Source organism: Quercus lobata, chromosome 5 (assembly GCF_001633185.2).
Source record: "Quercus lobata isolate SW786 chromosome 5, ValleyOak3.0 Primary Assembly, whole genome shotgun sequence".
NCBI classification, from domain to species: Eukaryota; Viridiplantae; Streptophyta; class Magnoliopsida; order Fagales; family Fagaceae; genus Quercus; species Quercus lobata.
Genome location: NC_044908.1, coordinates 17,546,995 through 17,559,078, shown reverse-complemented (window position 1 = coordinate 17,559,078; position 12,084 = coordinate 17,546,995). Strand labels below are relative to the sequence as shown.

At 33.5% G+C, this 12,084-nt stretch overlaps 1 protein-coding gene across 1 annotated transcript; it reads left to right on the top strand.

Annotated features, from left to right (window-relative positions):
• Positions 1-4,159: 4,159 nt before the first annotated feature.
• LOC115992126 (ELF3-like protein 2) lies at positions 4,160-10,467 on the top strand. The gene is made up of 4 exons (XM_031116197.1): positions 4,160-5,178; positions 5,563-6,524; positions 9,078-9,129; positions 9,255-10,467. Exons 1-4 carry the CDS (start codon positions 4,954-4,956, stop codon positions 10,275-10,277), a joined length of 2,262 nt encoding a protein of 753 aa, XP_030972057.1. The 5' UTR covers positions 4,160-4,953; the 3' UTR covers positions 10,278-10,467.
• The last annotated feature ends 1,617 nt before the right edge of the window (positions 10,468-12,084 follow it).

Genomic DNA, 12,084 nt, shown 5'->3' with positions numbered 1-12,084 from the left:
AAAGGTAGACAAATAGTATTGTATGAAAGGCGTTATAATAGACACAATTCACGTGAATTCTCTGTTCGTGCTTCAAAGTTAGGGCAAAATCACACCGTGTGTATTCACAAACTGAAATCGTGGGTTAAATTCACAATTTCAGTTATTGAAACACACAGTAATAAATGTTTTTTTTTTTTGAGAAAACAGTAATAAATGCTTTTAGATTGTCCAATAATTGAAATGTTTGGGGTATTTTATGGGTGGTCCTTGTCAAGTTTGCACGTATAAATTATGTTGGTCAATCAGATTCATCTTTCATGCTTTAAGTATGCCTTGGCTTGTAAAAAAAAAAAAAAAAACTTATTAAGTCATGCATTTATGACCTATTTACTAGTATGAAAGTTGCATAAAATAAAGAGATGATATTCAGGCAATCGATGAGTTGTTAAGAAAAATAAGTATTTCCTTTTAATGTCTCAATAACTATAATCTTAAAATGCTTTAACTTCTCAAGAGGCTTTTTTTTTTTTTTTTTTTTTTTTTTTTTTTTTTTTTTGGAGAAATAATTACAACATGCTGCTAACCCCGCAACTCGAACCCTTTCCCCCCAATTCAGCTACAAGGCCTTTGGCCTTCTCAAGAGCCTTGATTACTCAATTGACTAGTCTTGTTTACAAGGAAAATTAAAATTAAAATCTCCTCTCTACTAACTATAAAAGTATTTTTTTAATTAAAAAAAAATTTAACTTGCATTGGTTATCTAGACATATGCAGCATTAGTTCAAATTGGACTTTCCCGTTATAAATAACCCAATATTTTATAGTGAATTTGAAACTTACACCTTAATTAAGATATTCATATATTCTTCTAGTTCTCTTTAATTATATAAACAAAGCAAAAAAAAAGAAAGAAAAAAAATCACATAACTTGCACCTAATGGGAGGGAAATCTGGTCAAAGTTTTTGACATGCGAAATTTGGATATTCATGTCGTTGAGTTTTCACAAGCATGAATTGGTTCTGCTCAAGAGCCTTAGAGGTTAACTGACATTTCTTGAAATTTCTAAAAAAATGTTCAAAGTTCAAATCCTTCCTCCACTCTTACTTATAATTATCAAATTAATATATATATATATATATATATATATTTATTTATATAAAGAATTGGTTTTGTGACTTTATTTACAAATTAAAATCACAAAGTCATTAGTATTTTATTTATTTTTTTTTTTAATTTTGGAAAAACAACTTAAAATCAAGGATATCACATTTCTTTTTTGTTGCAAAAATATTATTTTAGTCCCTACATTTTGGGGTCATTGTTAATTTGGAAGTAATTAATTTGTTCCTTAATATTTTCAACTTGCAATTAATTTGGTCCCTATTGTCAACATACTAATGAAATTTGACTATAAGTTTATTGCACGTTAAAAATATCATGAATCAAATTGACTACTACCTAAATGGTACTTTTGCATTTTGTGTGTGTGTGTGTGCGCGCGCTTATATCAGTGTGACACGTCTTGTCTTATTGCACTAGATAGACATGCAAAAAGCTTGCTCAATACTAATGGATTTATATGAACAACGATATCGTCAGATTCTTTCTATTAAGAATTTTTTTCAAAATAATTTGATAGTTGGAGGGAAAGGGAGATTTGAACTCTGAATGTATTTATTAGAACTACCTGGAGTTGCAAACTCGTTGAACCACGAGGTTCTTAGCATTTAGAAAACCTATTTTGAATATCTCTATTCCCATATATTATATGGGGAAAATATGGGCTCGTTATCCTAGACTGACCTCATTTTAGCCTTTCCCAATTCTATTTGATGTATGTGGGTGAAACTCATGAATGTACAATTAATACACTATAATAGATGTTATTATTTTTGGTCACTTTACAAGTATAAATGCTTGTGGGGTGTTGGGGGCAAGGGCAGCTGGGGTTTAAGTTTCTAGGAGGGAACTTCACACACATATACACTCAGATTAGGTTAGAAGAGAAATTTCATCTTGTATAAAAAAAATAAAAATAAAAAATAAAAAATCTACAATAATGTATTCTTAACAAGGTAGTCAATACTGTACCAGTATATATACCAGTATCGAAATATCAACGTTTCATACCAGTTTAAATACCGGTCATACCGGCCAATTTCGGGCAATACCGGCCGGTACCAGGCGTACCGGCCGGTACAGGAAAAAAGTTTTATTTATTTATTTATTTTTTTTTTTTTAAGTTTTGTAATTTTTGAATTTTTGTTAGGGTAGAATGGTAATTTATTTGCATTAACTTATTAGTATTATTTTTTTTTCTTAGTATACAATGGTAACTTTTAAGCTTTCTATTTTTTTTTAATTGATATTTAAGTCTAAAACCATGAATAATTAGTTCTGAATTGAGGAAATGTTTTATAGTAAAATTTTATATTTATTATAATACGCGCGCGCACACACACACACACATACATACATACATACATACATACATACATATATATATATATATATATTTATTTATTTATTTATTTATTTATTTATAAATATAAAAAATAGTGATAAACCTGAAACGATACACCGGTATTAATCGATATCCAAAATATATCGTACCGTTGGCCAAACCGGTACAACCTCCGGTATGATATTGACTCTCTTTCTTCTTAATACAAGAATAATAATACCATAGATAAACCAATTTTGATATTTTTTATAGGGTAGATATTCAATAATTACTTTTAATTCAAAGAAATTGTTAGAGCGACGACTTTATTAATGTTCTTAATATTGTGTTTTTTTTTTTTAATTTTTTTTTATTGATGGGTTAATATTGTGTTCTTAATAATACTTTATAACTGAAGGGCTCTTGATCTAGACCAACCCATTTTGGTCGTCTCCCAGACCCAACTATTTATTAACACAAGTGGCTGGACCCTCTACCAGCACCAATGGGCCTATCCACATTGACAATGAGATCAACAAACCAACCCTCCATTTCTAGCCCAAAAAGAAAAGTTCCAGCCATCTAGACTATGCCACACCCACATGTTAATACAAAAAGGTGATAGTTCATCACTCTACCATCTCTCCCTCCAATCCTAACTTCCTAATTAATCTCCCCCGCCTTTTACAAGAATGCCCCACTTAAGTCCCTATTATTATTATCCAAACCCACCACCATGCAAATCGCATATTAGATTCACTAAACACGGGTGATTAAGATATTAATAGCTTCATGCAACAAAAAACAAATCGAATCTATTTCCTTAAAAAACTGTAAAATAAGTCCCATGCAATGCAACGACGCAAAGGTCAAGGTCACATATACTTGAAATAGAAAGTTTAAACCACGCCCCCAATTAGCGCGTGTTAACATTCCTAATTACCCCAAAAAAAAAAAAAAGTTACTGGTGCTTATTATTATTATTATTTTTTTGAGAAAAGGTGCTTATTAAAATTGATTTAATATGAGTTTCACTTAATAAAAAAATTAGATAAATAAAAGGAAAAAAAAACATAAAATTGGTCTCATAACTTATTTTAATATATTTTTTCTCTTTATAAAACTGACCCCACAACTTATAATGTTAAAAAAAAACATAAAGTTGCAAAAAAAGAAAAAAGAAAAAAATGTAACACTTGTTGCTCATTGAATCACAATCTTTAACGGATTTTTCATTACGAAAAAGATTGGCCAAAAATCTGAGAGAGGGAGAAACCAACATGTGGTTACAAAAAAGTACACAACCCTTCACCATGTGAGAGACTGGAAAGATTCTGGACTTATTTGGTAGAAGAATTTGAATAATATTATTTATAAATTTTTAAAATTGGTAGAAGAATTTGAGTAATATTATTTATAATTTTTTGAAATACATATGAATAAAAAAATGTTTGAAAATATGTGTAATGTTTTTTAAAAATTAAAAATGAATTATCAAACCGGACTCAGTCTCTTCCACTAACAAAGGTCGCAAAGTCTTGGATTTGTAGCAGCTTTTTTATAAGGAACTAACCAACCATGTTCTGCCACATCAGCATATGATGCAATGCCATTGTGGGTCCTAGCTGAGCTGGCAGGATCTTGTAGTGAGAGCCACAAAGGAAGGAAGGAAGGAGGGGAAGGGAATTTTGTTAGTAGGTTTGGACATGGACATGGACATGGACATGGACATGGGGGCATTTCTCTTTTCTTTTTCTTTCTAAAAAGGAGTTAAGAGTCCTATCCACTTGGGTCCCACATTGCCCACAACTTCTTTTGTTGGTTCTCCACCTTTTTTGTTGATCAGATCCTCTTTGGTGGAACCATCATCTCTTTGCAGAATCTATCTTTTCCCACGTTTATCTTTCTCCACTCTCCTCTCTCTCTCTCTCTCTCTCTCTAACTGTTAGTTCTTTCTAGTTTTTACCTCGCGCATTCTTATGTTGGGTCAACAATTTTCATGTGTTTCTTGCTGTTTTTATGTGATTTTCAGTTTTAGTTTTGGTTTTTTTTGAGGTGGGTTGGTTGTGCTTTTGTAGCAAACTTTCTGTGTTAGCGTTTGTTTATTTATGGTTTTCAGTAAAAATTGGTGATTTTGTGAAGTGGGTTGGTTTTAAGTACTTGTTAGTTTGTGCTTTATAATGTATTCTTGCTGTTTGTTTATATTATTCAATCAGAAGATTTGGTCAATTGAGGTGGGTTGATATTGGGGACCAGTGAAGAAGTGAATTTTTCAAAAAGTGACTGGTTTTGCTGCTTGGGTACCTGAATTTTTCCCAAAAGTTGTCTTTTTGAAGTAGGTTGTTCTTGGGTAATTGTGGAGTTGTATTTGTTCGATGAAACAGTTAAAATTTTGCTTTGTGGCTAGGCAGGTCTTTTGGTTTATGATTGTGGGTTTTGTATAAAAGAATGGAAATGGGATTTTTTTTGTGAAGTTGGTGAACATATTAGGATTTGTCAGTGGGGATAGTGGTGAAGGAAGAGAAGGATGAGAGGAGGAAAAGATGAACAAAAGGTGTTTAGTCCTATGTTTCCTAGGCTTCATGTAAATGATACGGAGAAAAGAGGGCCAAAAGCACCTCCAAGGAACAAAATGGCTCTCTATGAACAGCTCAGTGTTCCATCTCAAAGGTTCACCCCTGGTTCAGCGTCCATGTTGCCAATTCGGTCCAAAAACAGCAGTAGCTTGGTTCCTTTGACATCCTCGAGCCATGTGAGTAAAAAATTTATGGCTTTATGTTCATTAGTCATTGATTTATAGTTCTCATAGACAATAGTTTTGGTGTTAATAACTGTTTAAATTTACTGTTTCTGTTTGGTATGTAAGCAGTGACATATTGACATGCCTTGTCTGTGCACTATCCTGTCATAGGTAGATACTGTTGAATAAAATTTATACTGTTTGATTGAACAATGACTTTGTCCCCCACCCCATCATCCCCAATTTCTGCTTCTGGTTCTGCAAGGTGGCTTTGGTTGCCTTGTATTAAAATGGGTTTTACTAAACATATGGAAAGGTTTTCGGAATGAATATGAATGCTTTTACTTCTGTGGTATTTTATCTTGTCTGATCATGTGAAGTCATCCGTTGTTGTAGGCTGGTGGCCACCAAAAGAGTATCTTTACTCAGCTCTGCAACTCCTCTTCTTCTCATCGAGCAGAGAATCTCCACTCTTATTCTTCCATTGGGGTTAAGTTGAACAATAAGGTGGCAAGTCATGAACAGAATTCCAAGAAGCCTACAACTTGTCAAAGTTTGAATGCAACAAGGCTATTGTCATCATCTGCTAAATGCAAATCATTTCAATCATGCAAATTTTCCAAATTTAAGAGCTACTCTTCAAAGAAGCTCGGAGATGAGGATGATAGAGTTCCTACCCCTGGCCAAGGAATAATTCCACATCGTAGCAACAGTCAGTGCAGCAGAGATAGGGAAAAATCCCCTTGCTTGAGCTTAAAATCTTCAGTTAAACTTCAAAATGCTTCTGATGGGCAGTCAATTAGAAATGCAACCATTGACCTAAAGTCAACAGAATTTGTGACGCAGCAAGCTGAAGAGGACTCAAGAGTGTCTCAGAGTAATCAGGACCCTGGGGAAAGCTCAGATTCAATCACATCAACTAGATATAAGAATTTGGTGGATATGTCTTTAACACTGTCAAATAAAGTTAAAAATTCTGAATCATTAAAGAGAATACATGCAACTTCTGATCAAGAAAAAAGAAGCAGTTTGGTGGATAAGTTGAACAGATTACAAGATTCTAATACACAGTTGCAACAAGTGTTTGTGGCTGCGCAAGACAGAACAGCCCTCAGAGATGACATCATAAAATGCAGAATAGGCATAGGCAAGGAAAACACTTCAAAGTTGAGCAGTGAATCATGCTCGAGGCCATCAATTGGAGACCATTATCAAAGTCTTAATGGGCTTACAAATGGCACTGAGTGTCGTGAAGAAAAGAAATGTGGATCTATGTCGGCTTTGGATATCTCCCCTGATGATGTTGTTGGAGTGATAGGTGAGAAACTATTCTGGAAAGCGAGAAGAGCTATTATCAAGTAAGTATTTCTTGCCTGGTGATTGCCGTGCACATTTACTTCTGCTTAGCTATTTAAAAAAAAAAAAAAAAAAAAAAAAAAAAAAAAAAAAAAAATAAATAAATAAATAAGAACCCGTTGTAATTTTTTTATAGCGTTTTTAGCATCCATATCTAGATAAGATCTGCCCATAAATATAACTTTATGTGCATTGATTGGTGTAGCTGCACTAAATCATTTTATTATCAAATGAGTTCTTAATTTAAGATCTGTATCCATTCATTTGTGGTCTGGTTTGAAGAATCTGATTTATGGTTGCACATGCTTGTGCAAGTTGTAGAAAGTTTTGATAATTGATTTGTCATTGTCATTCTAATGTATTCTTGGTTATGGTAACAGTTTAAAGTTCTCTCTCTCTCTCTCTCTCTCTCTCTCACAGCACTAACCATTGACCCTTTTTTGTGTGTATGTTTTGGTTGTGGGAAGTAAATCATTGACGAATAGAACTAGTAATGGCAATTGTTCTCATTTTTTCTACTAGGAACCCTACAATTAAGAATTTTGGACGTCTCTCAACATGCAACCATTAGACTCTGTTCATACTGCTCTGATGTCTTTGCTCATGCATTTACTTAAAAGTTAAATTATATAGTATCATTTTTTATAGGTGAATTTGTCAGGCCACCAATATTTTTTTGTCTTTATACACGTAAACACAATTGCTCAATACATCTAAAGTTCACAATGGAAAGATTTTAAGGATATATACTTTTAGTACAATCATTTGATTGATAGACATTTTAAAGGAAATTATGATACGATGACAAGATCAATGAAATAGAAAGGTACAATGATAACACAAAGGGAGAAACAAATGATAAAGACGTAAAATTAGTACTATTAGGAAAACCATCTATTCTTTAATGAAATTTCCCATCTACACTTTAATCGTCTTTCTATTGCTGGGTTCTTTAGAACTGTTGCTATTGAGACAAATTTTTGTTTCTTGTGTGTGTTTGTGTGAGTGTGTTTTCTTGTGTACTCCAGCCCTTGTACCAGGTTACTAATAGAAAACGTATCAGTTGACTAAAGGGCTCAGTTTTCAGGGGATGACTGACTCTGTAGCTAACTTGGAAGGTGTGTCTTCCATGGTTACATTGCATTTCTTCCTCTGTCTTAAAATGGTTACACCGGATATAACATTTTGCAAGTTTGCAAGACTGGATCTATCCCCAGCTTACTTCATTTATATTCTATCACATACATTATTCTTAAAAGGGTCATTACTTACTGTAAAGACTAAAAACCTTTTGGACTGTAATTATAAAACGATTATTAGTGCAAACTGACCAACATTAAATCCTTAAGCCACCGACAAATGGAGAAAAGACCCATTTTTTTTAAATAAGAAAAAAGGAAAATTGATCAATTGGGATCAGGAAAATGTGTTACAGATTTTTTTAAAGAAAAATGTGTTCAAATCCATTTGGAATCATTACACATTTTAGTATTGTAAAGCTTAATATATATAATTTTCTTTTTTTTTTTTGCTTAGCTTTGAATTGATGAGTGTTGAAATTATCAACATTACTTAACCAAAATAGTTGTCTATCAATATCAATATTCACTATTATTTAAGGCTTGGTAGAAATTAATTTTCTGATTGAGCTTGGAAGGGAAGTTTCTATATGTTTTAATGTTTTGCTTGATCGAAAATGTTGTTCTTCAAAATCTTTAATCAGCTTTTTGACAGTTTTTGTTTTTTTTTGGCATGTCCAAATCTATCTTAAATACATTATATTGCTTGATCGAAAATGTTGTTCTTTCAAAATAATCAGCATTTTGACAGTTTCTTTTTGTTTTTTTGGGGGCATGTCCAAACCTATCCTAAATACATTATGTTACAAGCTTAAGACATGGATTGTCGAATGGAATTTGCCAATATAAAAAATGTAACACATATATAGATGTGTGTGTCCAAATCTGGGAATCAACCTCCCCAAAATTTGGGATAAGGCCACCTACTAGCTGCCTTTCTCAGATCCTGTGGAAGCCCTGTGTTCTAGACTTCTAGGTACCATGTCAAATTTTCAGATCATTACAGTCTTTCTTAAACCATAGACGGTATTCAAGAGTTTGGGGAATGGGGATTGAAGGAGGTCAGAAACTTTTTTAGATTGGTCTTTTCAGAGTTTTCAATGTAATATTCAAATCTGATGCCACATTTTTGGGATTTTTGGTTTACAGATTCTTACATCTTTACCAAGTAAGTGCATTTCTATTTTTGGGAATTTGTCAATCAAAAACACCTTATCTGTTTATAAGTGAAGTTCTTTTGCCTTTCTTGTTCTGGATGAACAATGTTTTCTTTATGGGTTTTTCTAGACTAATCTCTTCCTTTTGGTTTTATCGTCATTTACCCATGTCTCTTAACCCACACCGTATGTGTTGAATTTGTTTGGTCTAACTTCTTACATGGACAATTTTTTAATAAATTATATGTTTACTTTCCAAATTTTTTATGATTGGGTTTTTTAGCTTTTGATCCAACTTTTTTATGTTATTATTTTCAAGTCAACAAAGATTGTTCGCGGTGCAAGTGTTTGAGTTGCATAGACTGATAAAGGTAAGCTGGTCGTTGCTTGGTTAAACTGCCAATCTGCTTCTTCCATTAGATTTGTCATGTGTTTCCTGGTTTTTGCAATCCAGTTTATGGAGAAAGCAGTTACATTACTCTTCATATTGGAACAGGTACAAAGATTGATTGCTGGCTCGCCGCATATTTTACTTGAAGATAACTTTTATTTGGGCAAGCCTTCAGTAAAAATATCTCCACTGAAGAAATTGCGGTCTGAATATGTTTCAGAACCAACATTTCCCCCGATTGTTAAAGCAAAAGATAATATTCCAAGATCAATTCCTATCACTGAATATCAAGATGAAAATGTGGTTAGAAAGTTCCCACTCCCTTCTGTCAATTATGACACCAGCAAAGGATTGAATACCGAGGAATCAAATTTTGGGCTTTATTCTGCAAATACTTCTTTAGCTCCTGGGAATACCTATACGAAACCAGCCCCGTGGTATTTCCAACCACCACCAGGAAATCATTGGTTAGTTCCTGAAATGTCTCCATCTGAAGGACTTGTGTACAAGCCCTCTGCAGGGTCATGTCCAACTGCAGGTTTCATGGCACCAGTATACAGCAACTGTGGGGCTATGAACCTGAGTCCAGGAAGCGGAGACTTTTTAAACACTGCTTATGGTGTTCCTGCTACTCCCCAGTGGATTGGAATTTTTCCGAACACAACTCCTTTAGGCCAGACATACTTTCCTCCATATGGCCCGTCAGTGATGCATCAATCTTTATCTGATTCAGCTATTGAGCAAACAAGCCCATTTACAGGAGTTCAGTTAGATGGGCAGGAAAATCAATTATCAGTTGGAGACATCAATCTTACATTACCTCAGCAAAGCTCATGTAACATATCCAGCCCGGTAAATCAAGTAATACAATGTCATGTTGGGAAATTCCCTGCATCAAAAGAGAGTGAATTACAGGGAAGTACAGCAAGCAGTCCCTTTGAGAGGACCAAAGGAGATGCACTTCCTCTTTTTCCCACATCACCAACAATTAAGGCATTGGATCAAAATGTGCCAAGTGGTGAGCATCGGACACAAGTGATTAAGGTTGTACCTCACAATCCAAGATCAGCAACTGAATCAGCAGTACGGATATTTCAGTCAATACAGGAAGAAAGGAAACAATTATGAGACATACTGAGCAGGGAATGAAGATATGCATATTCGCTATAAACGTGTTTGATTATTTTGTATCTATAATCATCCTGTATCTATCATATGTTAATAAATTTGTAAATATATTTTTGAAAGATTGAAAAAGCTTTCAGTTTTTGCTTTGTACTTCCATGAATGTATTGAACAGAATTTTTGTTGGGAGTCATTCTTTGCCATATAGATGAAATTTGATAAAAAGGCACTGAACCTATTGGCAATGGTTGATAGTAACAGATATGCTTAAACAAGAAGAAAGGGCAATTTATATCAAATTATCAATGTAGACCCATTCACTGTTGGTTATTCGAGACCATTGCCATGAGGGCAAGCTCTGGTCATTGAAATCCCAGTTTCCTCCCTCTTTCATTCATTCTTTCCTAAATATTCCAACTCTCCAAATAATTTGGGGTTTCTTTCTTTTTTCAGTTTTCTTTAGTCTTTTGCTAGTTTGGACATGTATTTGAGTACCGGGTACCCCCAAAAAAGATACGGGTTGCTTAAGTATCTCTCCCTGCAGAAAGATTTAAATCATAGCACATAGGGTTTTTCACAAATTGTTGAAATGTTGAGGGAGCGGGAGTTACAAAGATTCTATTCTCGTCAAACAAGCTCTTCCAAGATATGACACATATTGGTTAAAATGTTAAGTTGTTAATTAACTACACTTACAGGCAACAATTTATTTGTACTATTACAACATTTAGAAAATAATATTGGCAACCATGGTAGTTTGTTATTGGTAGATAATCTTTGAGAGATGCAAAGACCACATTCGAAATAAGGGAAGATGTCAGTTTTGTAATTCCAAAATTGGTGCATTTTGAAAGAGATGAAGATAAATACTTAATATATTTTACTAGGAGTTTCACAAATTCATTAATTTTTTCTTTTTAGAAAAGTGATATGAAAGTCAAATAATCAAGTGAAATATCCCCTTAAGATTGAAAAATGGTTAAATCCAATATTGGAGTTTGTCTTTCACAAATAGGATCTGCCTTCATGTGAGAGGAGGGTTGATTTTGTCTGATAGATGTGATAACCTATCCAATATTAATTTGGATTTGAAATTCAATTCTAGGCTAGAACTAGGGAGAATAGGAATTTTTTTTTTTTTTTTTTTTTGTTCATAAAGTGACTCAAATTGTACAGTGGCGTGAAGAAAATGAGGATATTTCTTTAACCATAACTAGTACATGCTTTATCTTTCCGATTAAAGGAGACATAATTGAAGCATTCTAACAAGCCCATGATGTCCTCACTCCTTAGCTAACAAACCTATCTCGGAGAGAGGAGATTTGTGTTTGATCAATGCCTACTATAATGAACACTGAACTACTGGTTGAGCTTTTATCATAATCTAACCTCATTGCACACGGTGACCTAAAAGTTTCCATAGGATGAAGAGGAATAGATTCAGTTCTGATTATGAGAACCGAGTTAACACATTTTTGCACAAGTGACAAAAAGTAGTTGGACAGGGTTCAAGCCTTTGCAATGGTAGCTATAGGAATTAAACTAATTCTAGAACACGTGAGAAGAAAAATAGAGAAGAATACACAAAGAACAATTACACAACACAAGATTTACGTGGTTCAATTCTAGGACTATATATGCCTATAAAGTTCTAGCAATTTCACCTTGTTAGGGAAAATAATACAAATGTTGCTTACAATCATCAAACCCTAATTTAGAAGCATGGACTATCAGTTTTAGTTTCCACTTCATGGACTAAGCCTCACAAAAATCTCATTAATACAGTAATACTTCCAAGTAAGGGAAAATA